Source organism: Bacidia gigantensis (genome assembly GCF_019456465.1).
Source record: "Bacidia gigantensis strain McMullin 20006 chromosome Unknown contig_125, whole genome shotgun sequence".
Classification (NCBI taxonomy): domain Eukaryota; kingdom Fungi; phylum Ascomycota; class Lecanoromycetes; order Lecanorales; family Ramalinaceae; genus Bacidia; species Bacidia gigantensis.
The window spans coordinates 735,591-752,484 of record NW_025408591.1 but is presented as its reverse complement, the minus strand read 5'-3'; the positions used below and the strand labels follow the sequence as shown (position 1 = coordinate 752,484).

Sequence of the window (16,894 nt, the reverse complement as noted above, 5' to 3'; positions counted from 1 at the left end):
CTGTCCCAACTTGCAGCTTTCTTTGCCCTGTCTGCGGGGGCATCCTTCACTACAGCTGCTTTCCTACCCAGTATCATCAGCGATCTGAACGATACGGCTACGAATTTATCTCTACCCCTTGTTCCAGCGTTCGGAGAAGCTCCAACGTACATACCATCTTCGATACTGCAGAACACCACAACTTCCGCAGTGAACGTCGGCGAGCTCAAAGCGACCTGTTTTAAGTCTGACCAAACACTTCCACTGCCTCTCGCACGCGCCAAGTACAAAGACTGCAAGCAAGCGAGCGACAGCATTCTACCTCAACACCCCTCCTTCCCTATGAGTTGGGGAACGGGAGGACCTAAATTCATTGGTTTCCAGATACCATATATCTGGCCAAGGATCAGAACATGTCATGTACAGATCGGTCCTGAGTATGGGCTTGACGAGGTGGAAGATGACTTTCCACCCAACGATGTCCGGAATATGGTTTTGTTTATTGCTCAACAATGCATAAAACTTCAGGAGAGGCGGAAAGACCAATTGGGAGGAAGTGGTTTGGTGGGACCTAAGCAGAAAATTCGTGTCTCGGTGTTAGGGGACCCGCTCACGGGGACTATTGAGACGGATTGAAAGGTTGTGACAAAGATTGACATCAGATTCTGAATTGGACTCGATCTTTCGATGTCACTGCCTCCCAATGATTCCCTACCGAGTCACGTTTTCCCTTTGGATTGCTTTCTAACGTCCTGCTATTTTCAGGGCACAAAGCTGGAGTGTGCGTTTTCTAGGCATCACTCGTGTAGTATTGATGGTCCTGTTATCGTCATATAGTTAGGCCAGAAAGATCGCGCATGGCACAATTCGCTAAATGCCATAGCAGTTAGCGTTCGAAGAACGCTCCGTCACTTTCAGAACCGTCATTGGCATCGACGTGTTTAGTGGAATTGTTCGTGATCGACTCTGTCCTTGGGTCGCAATGATGGCGAGCCTTAATGAAAGGCTTCCTGGCATGCTTGGTAGCATACATTGAACTCCGCTTTCCGTCGCGAAGCGCTTCAAGGTTACCCTCTTGCATGGCTCTCTCAACGACAGTCCACATTGGCGGTCTATCCAGCTTTGCAGCGAAAGTTTCATTGTCTCCCTCAGAAGATTGAGACCTAGCGTTTGAGCATTCGCGGCCTCCATTACGTGGAAACAAGCTCAAGTATTTCTCATTCAATGGATAGTAGATGGTGTAATTTAAATCAATCTCCCCTTGACGAACGGCTTGTTGTAGGTTTGCTTCAATGCTAGTGCCCGGTGTAGCAGTCTTGAGGCGTATTCGAAATTTCTTGAGGTTCCTGCTGGCCTTTTGCCGCTCAAAGAATCGTACCATATGGTATCTAGAGATCATTTTTTGTTTTTGCTTGCCTTCAAGAGCATTTTCAAGATCTTGCTTATAAGCAGCTAAGGCTCTCTCCTTTTCTACACGAACGTCCGCTGGTAGATGCTCTGATCGCTCAAGGACTCTCGACAAATCTCGAATCTTCGATTTTAACGGATTGATTGACGTGGTGCGAGCTGAGAGGAGGTTATTCGAAGTCTTACTTCTCGGATTCGAGCGCTCAGCGGTCTTTTCTTCTTCGCAAAATCCCCTTGCCCATAGCTACGGAGGCGCTGAAGCGCTCGCAAATTGCTTGTCACAGCATTGTGCGGAAGATGTGGAGGAATGGCGTTTCTTAGTGTTTCAAGTGGTTGTAATATGATACGCTAGCGGTAATGAAATTTCGCTTCTCTCCCACAACCACGAAGAGGCAGACCGTTCCTAGCTGCTTTACGCACGACACATCGGAGACTCTTTGAGGATAGCCAACATCATAGAAGACTGACGAAAGAAGTCAAGAATCCACGATGGTACGTTCTATCTCGCTTTGAACGGAATACGAGGCCTCCGAGAATGCTGCCTACTCCTTTTCAGACTAACACAACAATTGTATAGTCGGACGGAGAAGAGCCTACCTCTCCTGTGGCTGCTGAGGAAGGGGAACAGAATGTGGCAGATGACACAAAAACGGGTGGCTCATCACAGATGACTGTACTCGAAGCCCTTAAAGGTGTCCTCAAGCTCGCTTTGATCCATGACGGCCTGGCACGTGGACTACGAGAAGCATCAAAAGCATTGGATAGACGTCAAGCTCATATGTGTGTTCTCAATGAAGGGTGCGAAGAAGAAGCGTACAAGAAGCTGGTCGTTGCGCTTTGCGGTGAGCATGGAATCCCACTCATCAAAGTCCCGGATGGAAAGATGTTGGGGGAGTGGGCCGGACTCTGTGAGTATTGGCGAATCTCTTCATATTACCGCTCAAATTCAATCACTGCTCTAATCTCCATAACAGGCACCCTTGATAGGGAAGGCAACGCACGGAAAGTCGTCAATTGCTCTTGCGTTGTGGTGAGAGATTGGGGAGAAGAGTCTCAGGAACGCTCGATTCTTCTTAATTACTTCCAGTCCGAGCAATAGGAGCGCATACCGAACAACGGAGCATATAGAAGTAGCTTGCCAGGATTTGTTTCATGTTCAGAAAGCGAGATGCCAGGTATGGACGCTTGAGATAGAAGAAGTAAGAGGATTGTTTGAAAAGCAGATATAAACATCAGGTGTGGTTAGCTTCATTTGCATCGAAGCTCCACACGGTAGGCGTTCGCTTTACCATGTACTCTACTTCTCTTTGACTTCCAAATTTATATTTAGAAGGTATGCAATTGCTCTGCCACGATGCCTCTGCCTTACCCAAGTCAGTGCAAAAAGACTTGACCCCCATCACCATACCCCAGGAACCATCTTCCACCTCGAATCCACCGATTCCTCCCCAAACCTCTTCTTGTACATCTCCTTGGTGTTTGAAGCTGTGACTGACAGGTTCACAAGAACAAAAATCAGCGCAGAGAAGATCGTCTCGTTATACCAGGCGTCCTCCGGCGCGGCAACTATTGCTAATGAGACATAGATGAGGCATTCCATAGAGTAATGTGGGCAGACAAGCGAGTTGAAGATTGGATAGGTTGGCAGCGTGTACTTTGGCAGAGAAGCAAGATAGTTATGGCAGTCATGCTGAATGCCGGAAGCCATCACAAAGAGAGGGAGACCTAACATCGTTTTCAGTGAAGGGCCAGCCACGCGAACACGAGAGGCAAAGCTTTCTTCGCTTGAGATCTCTCTTGCCCCTTCTATCCAGACTGCTATGCCCATGCAAAGATAGAAGGCTATCCCTAGCAGCCAATGGACGAACCACATGGTGGAACCTGAAGGCTTCGCAAGCACGATTGATTCACCCAAACGTCTTATCCCTTGAATTCCCATCAATGTAGAAGTCAAAGCGATCTGATCCACGGACATGCTTGACGTTTGAAAGACGCTCTGGGTTGCGCATATTCCTTTCATAGTAACACCTTGTGTGATAATTTGATACAGCCAGAAACATGACGATAAGACAGACGCAACATAAAAATGCAGGAAGTACGCGTGCGGGACTCGAATCTCGCCAATGCCATCAAATAGATGTTGAAAACGGCCACTCTCATCAGTCCTCCCCTGAGAGGGGGCTTTTTACTTCTGAGCTCATTGGACTTCTCTGGCATAGCATCTGCCCTCGGTCCATAAGCCACCAGCCGCGCATTCAACGTGGTGCTTAAGCTCACGGTGAAGATCTGAACGACATGGAAGGTCAGTATTACTTCAATGTAAAAAGTCTCATGTCCAATACCATTACTGCTGAGAGCAGGAAAAAGGCTTGCAAGACGACAGATGGTGCAATGGAGTCGAAGGCCATCTTGCATGAGCTCGATGATACTAAGGCCTCAACCACAGCTGTTTGATACACGCCATTGTTCTACACAGAGCCAGGTTCGATGAATGAAATCTTGGAGGAGGGAAGCTCAGCCTTGTAGTGATGGTGTGAATTGCGAAAAGGGACTCTTCCGGCAAAGCGCGAATTGCGGCAAGCCCCTCAAAAAGAACCCTGCTGCGCTCGACCAGACTTGACTTGAAATCCCTCTCTCAACCCATCTACATCACCAACAATCCTTTTTTCCCTTCTCAATCGATCTCAATCACCTTTGTTCATTATCTTGAAGCCATTGGGATCTCCACTGTCTTCCACCTGGCCGAGGATTGCCTCTCTCGCTTGGTTGCGCAAATGGCGGTCGCACACTGAGAGGCCTGACTGGAGCGTAACAGGGTGGTTTTGAACATGAGATTCTCACCAATTATCAATACGCGCGAGAAGACGATATGGGCGATGAGCTACTAAACGGATACGGCGACTCCGTGCTAGGGCAGTACGACGGAAAGGCTCCAGAGGCTTCCCAAGGCCAGGCTGCAATCACCAGTGTTGCCACAACTGAGAAGCCACATCTAGCAAATGGTAAAGTCAATGGCGCCGACGGTACTGAAACCCATCTGCGCAATTCAGAACGCGACAAGAGCGATTCCGAGGCCGAGACCGTCGTTTTGTCAGGCAAAGTTGACGACCAGAAAAATAAAGCGACTAAGGCGATAAAACTGGAGGATGCTGAGTCTAGCTCAGAAGCGGAGTTGAATGATGCGTCGACGAGGCAAGGTCGCACCGCGCTTCGTAAAGGCATAGATGGAAGTCGCAGGACACCACTCAAAAGGAAACGTGGAGAAGAACTCCCAAACAACGAAGCAAACCAGCACGAGCGAAGCGCTAGCCATGCCAGCTCTTCTAACTCCTCTCCTGCTCCTCGCAGGCATTCTTCCAAGTCCAGCGAGTCGCATTCGGATCGTTCGAGGTCGTCACCGCCTGCTGATGATGATCAAAAAGGGAAATCGCGGAAGCGCACAGCCGCTGGAGATAAGAAGCCGGCACACAAACATCGAAGATCAAGAGAAATCACCTCAGACTTCATTGATGCCATAGACGGCCGGGTCAGAAGAGGCAAAACCAATCATGACCAACGTTCGCAAAGGTCCGAATCTCCTCAGCAACAGACAAAATCGCGGGTCAGACCCACACAGGTCAACGCCCCACCAACACATTTTGTAAAGAAAAGACGCAAGCCCGCTCCATTGAACGTTGACCGCCGGACAAGAGCTTCTGAGGATGTTCAAATTGAGTCCGATGACAGTAGTTCGGTCCACAGCCATCGTCGCTTGAAAAGATTACCGTCTGGCGCAATGTCACCCGCCAAGATATCGCACAAAAAGAACCGTGATCGAAATGGGCGAACATTGCTTGCCCGCGCATGTATGCAAGGAGTTGAAGAAGCAAGACGATGGGTCAATGAACGGCCTCAAGATATCAACGAACCCGACAATGCAGGTAACACGCCATTGCAGATTGCAAGCTTAGCAGGCATGGACGAGGTAGTTAAGCTGCTGCTGGATACCGGGTGCGACATATCTTGCAGGAACATAGACCGAGACACACCTTTGATTGACGCTGTCGAGAACAGTCATCTTGACGTTGTTCAAATACTTCTCAAAGCCGGTGCAGACCCAAGACAGAGGAACGCAAAGGGACAAGAGCCAGTTGAGCTTGTCGATTTAGACGATGAAGTTGGTGGAAAAATCCAAGCCGCCCTTCTCCAAGCAAGAAGAGAAAGTGACGGGATGAGGAAACCATCTGAGGACCACAGACAAAGCTCGGGTCGCGATATTGACACTCCATCCGCCCTTGGACCTGGTGCAAGCCCCACTGGCAACAATCGCTCACCGCCACCGTTCGACTTGGGAGGCAGAAAACGGGGGGTAAGAAGTCAGCACACGGATGATGCCCTTCTTTGGGTCAATGCAACTCCACAGCGCCTTCTCGTTGAGGCGGGTAACGGCAACCTAAAATTCGTTGATCATATCCTGAAAATGAGACCAGAAGCCGAAACTGACGCTGTACTTGCTGCTGTCAAAGGTGGACATTTTGATATCCTTAATCTGATGGTTGCGATGGCATCTCCAGATCCAGATCCTGAACCTCTTTATTCCCCCGACCATCGCCAAGGATTCAACACCCCTATGCTGGCAGCGATAGGCCGTGGTAGTCCTGATATTGTTCAGTTGCTTTCCAACCAATCAGGTTTCAACCCAACTCGCCGCATGTTCAAGGGCCTTAGTTATTCGGAACTCGCAAAAGAGAGGAAAGGCGAAGCATGGGAGGACGAAGTAGTGATATTGGAAAACGCGATCCAAGACTACGAACATCATGGTGGGCGACGGAGCCATACTTCTTCTCCCAAAAGGGTCAGAACAAAGCGGACTGTGCCAAAGGAGGAGTCGTCTGAGCCTTCAAGCTCTCCTCAAGAGCATCGGAGGGTTCGAAATTCAGATCCTCAGATCAAAGAGGATCCGGATAATGAATTAAAAAGGCGGCCTTCATGGCATGGTACAGCTGCAAGGCAACGAGGCATCGAACACGATCCGACACCTTCGGATCGTTTGCCTAACCGAATAAACACTCACAAATCAAGGATGGGAGACCAGCGGACTGTGGATGTTGACTCTGCCATGGCCCATCAGCGGACCGACAGCCTCAAGCCGAAGCGTAAACTCATGTCAGGGAATGAATTAAAGTCGGACCAGGAAGGTAGAAGAAGATCTAAAGCTCCTGAAGACGAACAAATGGAAGCTTCTCAAAGCGTTCGAAAGCCCAAGCATCGCCAGTCGTTCTCCAATCATACAGGCCAGCGGGATACATTAGAGGAGAACAAAAGAGTTACTAATAAAGTGAAGAAAGCATCGTCAGAGGAGCCTGCGCGGATCGCAGAAGACCCAAGCAAAAAACGTATGCGCGTGAGCGTTAGTCCCCAGGCAAGCAAGTCAGATTTGACCGAAGCAAGTAAGAAGAAAAAGCGCCAAAGGGTGAACTCACACGACAACGCCACTGAGCAAGAGCATCCCATCCAAGCACCTTCAATACCTATGATTGGCGACATAGTTTCCAGTCCAACCTCTCTACAGTCGCCTGCACATGGGACTGCACCTGTTGCTTTTATGGGCGCCTCTACTTCGTCTGGATCAGGCCAGTCTTCAGCAAAACAAGAATCGCCCACTGCGTTTACTTCACCCGTAAGCCACGCGGTCTCACAAAAGTCACTTCCGCCACCACCCGCTGCGCCTGAAAACTCACACAATGTAGGGGGTAGACATGTTGCCGGGATTGAAAGAATGGAAGTAGTTGCTACCGATCAGCGGCGAAGTGAAGCAGAACGACTACAGGAAGAAGCGGTCAAGCGAAAAGAGGCATTGCTGGAACGGCAAGAAAAGGAACTTCAGAAGCGTTTGAAGCGCGAGCATGAAGAGGCCCAATTCGAAGCCGAACGCCAGGCTCTTGAAGCAGAGAGACGGGCTCAAGCTGATCGCGAAGCAGAAGAAGCACGTGTAGCCAAAGCAAAAAGAGACGAAGAGCTCCAACGTCGTCGGCTGGAAGAGGAACGAGCACGGAAGGAGGAGCAGGAACGGCGGCGGAGAGAGCGAGAAGATCGAGAGCGGTTACGACGTGCACAGCAACAAGAGGAGGAAGCCAGGGCACGGCTGGAGGCTTTGCCCAATGGATTGCGTAGAGCGACAGAAATAGGCCCGGAGAAGGCTCGGGACCGCAAGGAGATCAAGAGATGGTTACCGCTACGCACTGCCACTACCTACGATTTGGATCCCAGCTGTTCCGCAGAAGTTGCGCATGAAGAATGGATTGTGAATGTTCAAGCTGCACCGCTATTGGCAAACCAAGATCTTGATCTCTCCCAGTGTAAGTATACCCCCTTTGGTCAGCCAGTATCATACACTCATGACCCGCAGACACAGCTTGGACGCGACTCATGGCAACCTCACATCACCTCGAATACCTCTGGCGCCAATTTCGGCGCCTGATGGCCGTTGCTGTATCCACCTCTTTCCTCAGCGCAAAAGAGGCCATAGCCCTCGAATACGAAACAAAGCCTAAGTTTTTCAATCTCACAGTATTCTGGATCAAGCTGGCAGACTTCAAGGATATCGTTCCTCGGCATCCACATCTGAACGGAATGAATCTTGGCAACCAGCCCATGGCATTGAACTTCATCTACAAGGGGCAACCCTCGACGCCAAAATTGACTTCCGGTGAAAATGGACACGCAGGAAGTCCGCTTGTCAATGGGCATCTGACCAACGGGGACTAGATGGCAGTATTCTTGTGCCATAGCTCAAGCACAGTAACCCACACAGCATTAAGCCATCTCCAACTATTCTGCAAACAGCTATGCGTTTGCTTGTAACGATTACTAGATAGACATAGTCCTCGCTCTTACAAGAGCTATACATAATTATCGAAGCTTCACGATCAACGACCATAAAAGCTTAGCATCTCAAAATTGGCCCCATACGCCACGCTATATTGCAGTCTCTGCCTCCCTGCTTCTTCCCTGTCCATCTATCCCTTCTTGCGTCCCCCATCCCAATCACTCATATGCTCTAAGATGATCTGCGCCGCCCTCTCTGGACTATGCTGCCGGCCAATCGCCTCCACAAAAGCCCCCTCCGGATCCATTACGTAGAAGTAAATGCTATGATCAACCAGATAATCTTCCCCCGGCTTGACCCCTTCCGGCGTTGAGAAATACACCCTGTATTTCTTACAGACATCCCGTATCTGCTCCCACGTCCCCGTCAATCCCACAATGCCAGGATGAAACTCGGCCAAGTATGCCTTCAAGACTGCAGGGGTATCGCGCGCTGGGTCGCATGTGACGAAGAGAGGGAGCAGTGGTGCTCTTTCTCCCCCTCCTCCACCACCTCGCTGCCCTTGGCCCCCAGACGAGCTTGACAGCAGCGGCAAAAAAGCACTCGTCCCCACCTTCGACTTTCCCGCTCCATCCACCAGCTCCAAAACCTTACTCAGCTTGTCCAGCTCCTCAGGGCAGATATCTGGACAATGCGTGAACCCGAAATAGACGATACTGAACCCCCCTTCATCTCCGCTTCCGTAAATGCCTCCCCATTATGGTCTTTCAGATCAAATGGACCACCAACTTTAGGGCGCCCTACTCCCTTTGAGGCTTCAGCGATCCGTTGGCGTTCTAGTCGCTTTTTCTCTTCGCGGAAGTAAACCCAGAGGCCGGCGCCGGAGATGAGGAAGAGAAGGAAAGCGGAGGCGGAGAAGGGGCCGCGTCTCCGAGAGAGGGGGTGGCACGTTTCTGTGAGGAATTATTCAGTGGAGAACGTCTATAGGAAGTGGCTGTGAGATGTCTTTCGTGAGGGAGGCGGAAGCACTGGGGTTGCAATCGCAGACAACGAGAGGTTGATGAGGGGCGGGTGCCGTGGTGCAAACTAAGGCGAGTGGCGGCTCTGGGGATTTGTAGAGCGCGAGGGCAGAGGAATGACATTGTGATGATTTGGTAGCATGAAATCAACAAAGACGGAATCTCTTTTCGATATTGAAATGACAAAAGAGGTTTAGTGTTTTGTTCTGCCGGGTCGGGTGGCGGAGAAGCCTTGGCTGAAGGATGAATCAAGGTGGAATAAAACAACCAAACAGTCTGAGGCATTGGAGTGGATGTTGGAGAAATTCTATTCAGTCGCTCGACTGGCACTATGTACCGTGTGGTATATGCATTCACACTTTTTGTCCCTTTATAAAACCCTTGGATGCCGCTACGTGGTAATCCTCCGATACGCCTTGCTGTGAACGCTCATAGCTCACAACACCGCAAGTCATCCAAGCATGCTCAGTGCTCTTGAGCCACTATCTCAAACCTCGGCTATGCTGACTAGCCCGACTCAAACTCGTTCTGCTTCTCTCGTCTTCCTCAGGAACATCGCTCAGGCGGGTAGGATGATGATGCGGGGTGGACTCAAACCCTGTTCCGTAGCCTCTACCTTCATAGTCTGCTGGAGCAGTCGTCGTGGGTCCAGAGCCATACTCCACGCCGGACATGGGTGAGCCATACGTTTGACCATACTGACGTTCTCGTTCAACCTGGGATTCGACATTATACTCGTCACTGTCCTCAGATCCGAGGCCACGTCTGGACACTATAGGATTGCCAGTTGCATCACGCCGAACCTCACCATTCTCGTCCAGATCGTAATCCACCTCGCTCACGGATGGGGACACCGAAGGGACGTAGGAGCGCTCGTCGCCTTCCACGATACTGGCGGCTCGTCCTTCCGGATGAATGGTTGTGCCCTCATGCTGATAAAAGGTAGCAGGCGGCTGCCTTGCATACGTGTCGCCATTGGAGTAAGATAGATACGTTCCCCCACTCGGCATTGTTGTCGTGGTAGTTGTCGTACGGATACCCTGTGATTGGCCTTGAGATGTTGGGGCTGAAGCCGCTTGTGCTGCTTGCAACGCGGCGGACGATGTATTCGAGGTCTGCTGGTATCCCTGAGCTGCCGGTATCGGTGGAATGGGATCATTTCTGCGGCCGGCCTCAGTGAAGGGATCAGTGTCAGTGTCGGACCTTGCTGCATCGTATCCATAGACTGGCTCATTCGATCGGCTGTCATAGCCAGACAGGGCCCTGGCTTGACTATCTCTTGTCGAAGGCTGTGTGCCTGGCCTACTTGTGTTCTGGAGCATTGGCACTACCTCAACACCGCCAACATAAGTGGTCCGCCCGGCTTTTAGAGACATCATTCGATCGCGCTCCTCTTGCTCTCGTCGACCAAGCTCCTCCCACGCTCGGCGTGCCTCGTCTTTGGAGATGGTAAGCTCTCGCCTGACCTCTCGGACTTGTGTGTCTGCCAAATGCCTTGCCGCCAGAGCTTGCCTAATGTCGTTCTCATAACGTGCCGAGCTAGTCACATTTTCTGTGCGGGCCTGCCTCTCGGTTCTCAATTGTTCTTCAAGCTTGGCTTGAGTTTCGCGGGCTCGCTCTTGTTCTGCTCTTGTCTCAAAGAACCAACGTTGGAACTTCCTCTCCGATGAAGCACGGAGTCGTTGCAGCTCGACGACAGCATGAAACAGATTTGCTCCAGCTGCAGACAAGTCAGTAACCTGGCGAGCCATTTGCTGGTTTAGTGGTTCGCGATTCAGGTCATCTTTATTTTGCTCGATGCGGTGTATCCAGTAAGATGTCAAACCCTCCCAGTGGGAAGAAAGCTGCTCCCACCTCTCGAATGCATGCGGAAAGGATGATGCGTTACTCCTCGGAGTCTGGTCGGCGGCACCCTGGGGTTGAGCAGATGCTCCACTTGCTGGTCGATCGCCACGGGTTTGTGACGCTCTGGTGGGTCTTGATGTCTGCCTCGTTTGTGATGCTGGATTGTCAGAGGTAAGAGGTTGTACCCCTACTGGGATTTGGGTTCTAATTGGCTCTGCTGGTCTTGTCTGACCTGAAGGCGGACGGATTCTTTGTTGTGTGGGGTCCTCGCTCATCACTCTCGAGGTACGTGCTCCTGCTGGATCACCACCTCTTTCACTACCGGCACTTGTTCTGTCTCCCAGTCTTCGTTCTGGCTGCACGGACTGTCCCGTTGGATCCACAATGGATGTCCTGCCAGATCTTCTGTTGCTCGGTCCGCCAGCAGCGCCAGGTCCATCATCTTGTACCACAGTAGTTCGCTCCAAAGCTCGTTCTCGAGCCTCGGCATCCTCTCGTCTTCGGCGCTCGTTCTCTTCCCGTCTCTTCGCCTCGCGAGCTCGTCGCCTCGCCATAATCTCTGTCGGCGGTGTAGCTCTGCCGCCTTCGCCGCCTATAGGTGGAGGAGCCGGTACGGGACCGAGTCCGCTTCCATTTTGACTCCGCCCGCTCATTCCTGCCCCACCTACAAGATCTGACATAGAAGCGTTCTCCTCGGCGTAATTCGGTGTGAACAGCCTTGGTTTCCACTGTTGGTGTCGATTTCCTGAAGGGGATGCTTCCGGACTACCTAGCCTACCCTCGGGATCTCCGCGGATAGCTTCAAGAGCATAGAGAATAGCTTCAGCAGTGTGCTTAGTGATACGAGTAGATCTTTTCGGCCAATACGAAGAACTTCGGAGTATCTGTACTGCGGCTTGAGGCGATGCTGAACTGCGTGGACTTTCCGAAAGAATTGGAGCAACAGATCGCGCGGGTCTGGGGCTTTGACTGCCACCTGATCGTTGAGCTGGTGGGCGGTTGCTTGTGATACTTCGGGCTTGAAGTCTCGGCGTACGTCTCAGAGTTCTGCTGCTACCGGTCGAACTTGATAGGCGAGACGATGGGGGCGGTGGTGATAACAATGGCTGGCGCTGCTGGCGCTGAACGGATGTGGAAGTAGGGTCGTGAGATTCGTGAAGGTCGTCAACAGGTCGTGAAGGTCTTTGAGACACGTTATATCGCAGCGAAAATGAAGACGGAGGCTTGTGGTACTTGGACAACGTGAGGTCTTAGGGGTGGTATCGAGAGAGAGCCAGGAGGCGACACAAATCCTGGGGGCACCGACGCCGTGGTCGAGGTCTTGGATAGCGTGGGCTCTGCCGGAATGTTTAGCACATGGTGCTGCAGATTGAATATTATGGGTCGTGGGAAGAGGTGGCTGGTAAAAATATGGGAGAGGCTGGGAAGGCCGCTTCTCTTGGTAATTGATGAGGTGTCACTGACCAGTCCTTGAACTAGGCTTCCGATGTCTAGTGCGCCTTACTGATTTTTATGTATGCTTCCTTCTTGAGCTGTCCGTTGAGGCAATGGCTCCCTTGGCGCTGTCGTTCAACTCGATCCGAGGCCACTCGCTCGACTTCTCCCACTCCGGCCCCCCTCCACCAGAGCTTCTTTTCTCTATCTGATGACTCTCCCTTATACTTCGGCTGCTGCTGATTGTGTTTCGGGAGGTAGATTGAATATTGCGGGATGTGCGCGATTGCAATGGCTTGGACAGCTTCAAGCCGACCTGGTTTGTCCTAGCTTTCTCCGAGGCACCTCGATGCAGTCAAATCATAAGCAAAAGTGGTCACATGATTGGCAGCAAATTATTGTCTGTCGCAGGTCATACTCAAGAGCTGTAGCAATGCGAAACAGCACTCTCACCTCGAGAGCGACGGCGGGCCCCCATTGTTCATCGTGCGTTGGCTTTTCCAGCCTCTTTCTTCCAATCCCTGCCCGACTCCACCGCTAAGGGAAGACCCTTTCCCTAGTTTTGTAGACAAGCTGTTAAATCCGCTTAAGTCCTGGTCACTTTGTCCTGCACCCACGCGAAACATTTTACAAATCATAATAGACCTCGATTATCTTTCTCGTCCGCTCAATGTTGCAGAGCGAAGTCATCGCTGGGACAGGCTTGGAGCATTGAATGTCTTGTGACGGTGTGCCTTACATGCAGTCAGAGTCCACCTCCTGTGTCAAGAATAAGCAGAGACGCCCGCAGTACAGTCTGCTCTCGGCAACGTTCTTGTATTATCAGTCACTATGTGATTGTCACATCCATCTGCCGCGCTTTTGCTGCATGAGACCATGGCCTGGCCTCTGTCTTATGAGTGACTGATTTCCTGACCGGACCTGTCATCATCCGGAGCATTACGTGTTGGGGCTCGGTAACATCCCTTGCCTTCCCAGAAAACTCCTGTGCTTGACATTCGAGACATTTCCATAATAACAATGGCCTTCTTCCTGACTGCAAGGATGCAAGCATCAGAGCCCATGGCAAAAAACCTTTGCCCCTTACAATCACCAATGTTTTGTGCTTTGAAGGAGCTTCTTGACTCTTGCCATCTTTCTCAAGCAATTTGATTGCAGTAACCTCAAAACGGCTGACAGTGCCATCATGAACGTCAGATACCTGGGAACTGACTTTCTTTTCCCGCATACACAATCTTCCACAGCGTCAGATTCTCCCATTGAGACTGACCCAGAGAGGTGGCATCGTGAAGGGGACGACTGCCTTGCACTCACTCTGCAGAACGAAACTCAAGTATGGCAGCAGCTACTCACATATGGAAACCAGTCCCAGCACGAGCAGATTGAAGGTATCTCTAATGTCGATCAATCTCGCGGAGAGCATCAATCAAACAAACATGAAGACACAAGCCTCCCGTTCATTGGTCATGCTGTCCCCCAAACGAAATTGGTAAAGCGATTGCCCGACCATAGACGGCGCCCTCCACCTTCGTCACGACTGCAGCCAGCCGTTTGTCCCAGCGGTGCATCGTCCGGCAGCAATCTTTCGATATACAGCGGAGCAAGCAAACACAATTTAGGTTTCTCTTCCAACACCTCACCCTCAGCCTCGGAGCGGTCGTTTGATCTCCAAGGTGGTTTGCGACGTGGCAATAGTCCCTCCGGGAATGACACCAAAGGTATCTTGATGACAGAGAGCTATTCAACCCCACCAACACCATCCTCGCTGAAGTTCAAGATGCGCGCCAGCCTCTACAGCCTGCGCAAGAGGTCCAACCGCCAACTGACCATCCAAGAGAGCCTCGCGACGGCTTTCGACGAGCTCCCAAAGCACCGGACCATATCAGAGCCAGCAACGCCATCCTCGACTATAGACCCTCCGAGCCGGAGCAGGTTCGCAACATATCCCGGCAGCTACGGTCCGGTCCGACCGAGTCCTCTGCCACTAGGATCTCATCGCCGAGTGATTGGAGAAGACTTCTACGAGCCCCTCCCTTCGCAAAGTGCCAGCCACCAGTGTGCGCACTCAAAAGCGGTCGAAGAAGATCCAAAGTCACATTGGTCGGACACCAGCGACGAAGACGACGACATGATAGACTGGAGTAAATGGAGCTTACCACGAAGGCTCAGGGCTGTCATATGAAGAGGTCTCAGTGGACCAGCCCGCGTAAAGGCCGCTTTATGTCGGTAATTTTTCGCTTTTAGCATGAAGCTCAACAGCCTCAATTAGTAGCAAGAGCAAAGAGTCCAGCTTGCACTGAGACCCAGGCGAACCATATCCCAAAAGGTAGACAAGTGTTTTGGTGCACATTAACCCGGACCGTGATGCAAACCTTTCAAACTCGCTCAGCCTTCAACTCTCCCCTCTTCCCACTCTTCCCCGTGAAACACTCGCCAGCTTAGTCCAGCCAGCTCTAACTCCTTCTCGATGACCTCACTCCATTTCCTCACAAGAGGATGACAGTCTACTACGTCTCGGAAAACTATCTCATTGCCTTTGGCATCCATTTGTCCTTCCGTTTCTGCTTTAGTGTTTACTTCATACTGCCACAAGCCTTCCCCATCCCACCACTTCTTCCCGAATATCGATTCTAATGTCAATTCCACCCTCATTTCTTCCATAGACTGTCCCAATATATCCGCCTCTTCACCCGCTCCTGCCTTCTCAGGTTTCCTAGAGTGGAGAGCGACCCTTAACTTCTCAAGTGCACCCAAAAGCCAACCCACCTTCAGACCAAAAGCGGCGCCCAATGAGTACCCCTCATCGAAACCTTGCTGTAGATGTTTCTGTTTTGAGCTGGAGATGCCAGCGCGATAGCCAGCCGTCGCATGCCTTGAGCGTAAGCGGGGAATATCTGAAGGTTCCGTGGACTGAGGGGCATCGGAAGGGGAAATGGAGCTGGACGCAGGGGGGAGTCAGAGAAGACGTCAGCGAGAGGATTAGGATGGGGTGTTGGGGGCGTAGAAGGAGGTGTCAGATCCATGATACATCGAGAACGGGGTCCGAGAAGAGTTGAATTTGGATGCTGAGCTGCCCCTCGTGCTGCGATGAAGAGCCATTGAGTACGAGGGGTCGGGAGAAAGTTTCGCCGAGGGAAGGGGCCTCATGGCTGAACAATAAGAGAAGTCTTGCGGAGCCAATGACAATTCCTTGTTCAGTCATTTGCTCCGCTAATCTATTGCCAACAAGTTATGAATGACAGGAGAAGAAGATGAGTCGCGGTAATGTCCGCCGACCTCTGGAAGGAATTCGGACAGCCAGAGGAGAACCGATGGAAAGACGTCTCGGCACAGGTGAGATACCCGAGTGGGGAGGCGGAAGAAGATTTTGGAGACTTCGAAGAAGCAGAGCAAGAGAAGATCCAAATTGAAAGTACAGAACAAAGAGTTCACAGTCACGCTTCTAGGCTTGGGGAGGGCGCCGAGGAGCATTCCCTTGGAGAGCAATGGGGGAACTTCGAAGACGGCACTGTCCTATTCGATGTGGATGAAGCAGCTACTCACGAGGAGTCTCAGATACAGCGAAGACCTAGCCAAAGCATCCTAACGGCCCCAGTCCTCGAGGAAGACGATGATTTTGACCCTTGGGAGCCTGTTAGCACGTCTAGTCATACTATGACTGAGGCTCTATCGCCTCATCAATCTGAAGCACTTCCGTCCAAAAAGGTCAATGAGACTTCTTCGCAACATCGTCCAGCACCGATACCGAACGAACCACCGCCCGCAAATGTTCCACCACCCTCGATCCTGCTGCTTCTAAGCGCCACAGTACTACACGTCCCTTTACCGACGGATTCTGTCCAGGGCGGAAAAATGAGTGAGGCTGTTGGGCAGAGGCTTACAGATATGCGAGCTATCAGCCGCGTCGTCGCTGGCCGCAAGCAGCGTTGGAAGCGCGACAACATCCTTTCGCAAAGCATGAAGATTGGTCAGGCGGGCAAACAAGGCGGAATGAAGTTGACAAGCGTAGACAAGACAGAAAGCCGTCGAGAGGATCAAGAGGTCTCTGAGGTACTAAGGGTATGGAAAGAACAAGTCGGCGTCTTGCGGTCCATTGTTTTGGCAGTTCAAGCAGCTCATCAAGGGATCAAGTTGGCGGTACCAGAAGTCACAGAGAGCGCACCTGTACTACTCGCCAAGGCCGGTGAAGGAGCATTGACCGCAACAAAGGCTTGTTTCCTCTGCGGATTAGGAAGAAATGAGAGAGTCTCGAAGATTGACGTCAATGTGGAAGACAGCTTCGGCGAGTGGTGGGTGGAACATTGGGGGCATCTCGACTGTACCAGCTTCTGGACCAGGCACAAATCTCAACTACCGCAGAAATAGCAGAAAGTAAGATGTTACTGTCTTTAAAGACCGAAAT

General features: G+C 51.4%; 7 protein-coding genes across 7 annotated transcripts; 3 read left to right on the top strand and 4 right to left on the bottom strand.

The window, feature by feature from the left end:
• Positions 1–865: 865 nt before the first annotated feature.
• On the bottom strand, positions 866–1,673 carry KY384_001059 (uncharacterized protein; the record flags this gene model as incomplete). Its single annotated transcript, XM_044809591.1, has 2 exons — positions 866–1,619; positions 1,669–1,673. The coding sequence occupies 2 exons, from the start codon at positions 1,671–1,673 to the stop codon at positions 866–868; spliced, it is 759 nt and encodes a 252-aa protein (XP_044673498.1).
• A 202-nt stretch (positions 1,674–1,875) lies between these two features.
• On the top strand, positions 1,876–2,485 carry RPS12 (40S ribosomal protein S12; the record flags this gene model as incomplete). Its single annotated transcript, XM_044809590.1, has 3 exons — positions 1,876–1,878; positions 1,964–2,294; positions 2,361–2,485. 3 exons carry the CDS (start codon positions 1,876–1,878, stop codon positions 2,483–2,485), a joined length of 459 nt encoding a protein of 152 aa, XP_044673497.1.
• A 1,770-nt stretch (positions 2,486–4,255) lies between these two features.
• On the top strand, positions 4,256–8,133 carry KY384_001057 (uncharacterized protein; the record flags this gene model as incomplete). Its single annotated transcript, XM_044809589.1, has 2 exons — positions 4,256–7,724; positions 7,775–8,133. The coding sequence occupies 2 exons, from the start codon at positions 4,256–4,258 to the stop codon at positions 8,131–8,133; spliced, it is 3,828 nt and encodes a 1,275-aa protein (XP_044673496.1).
• Positions 8,134–8,384: 251 nt separating this feature from the next.
• KY384_001056 (uncharacterized protein) lies at positions 8,385–8,926 on the bottom strand (the record flags this gene model as incomplete). The annotated part of the gene is given in 2 exon segments (XM_044809588.1): positions 8,385–8,878; positions 8,896–8,926. 2 exon segments carry the CDS (start codon positions 8,924–8,926, stop codon positions 8,385–8,387), a joined length of 525 nt encoding a protein of 174 aa, XP_044673495.1.
• Positions 8,927–9,695: 769 nt separating this feature from the next.
• KY384_001055 (uncharacterized protein) lies at positions 9,696–11,738 on the bottom strand (the record flags this gene model as incomplete). Its single annotated transcript, XM_044809587.1, has 2 exons — positions 9,696–10,374; positions 10,417–11,738. 2 exons carry the CDS (start codon positions 11,736–11,738, stop codon positions 9,696–9,698), a joined length of 2,001 nt encoding a protein of 666 aa, XP_044673494.1.
• A 3,139-nt stretch (positions 11,739–14,877) lies between these two features.
• Positions 14,878–15,515, bottom strand: KY384_001054 (uncharacterized protein; the record flags this gene model as incomplete). The annotated part of the gene is made up of 2 exons (XM_044809586.1): positions 14,878–15,386; positions 15,437–15,515. 2 exons carry the CDS (start codon positions 15,513–15,515, stop codon positions 14,878–14,880), a joined length of 588 nt encoding a protein of 195 aa, XP_044673493.1.
• A 241-nt stretch (positions 15,516–15,756) lies between these two features.
• KY384_001053 (uncharacterized protein) lies at positions 15,757–16,857 on the top strand (the record flags this gene model as incomplete). Its single annotated transcript, XM_044809585.1, has 1 exon — positions 15,757–16,857. One exon carries the CDS (start codon positions 15,757–15,759, stop codon positions 16,855–16,857), a length of 1,101 nt encoding a protein of 366 aa, XP_044673492.1.
• Positions 16,858–16,894: the final 37 nt, after the last annotated feature.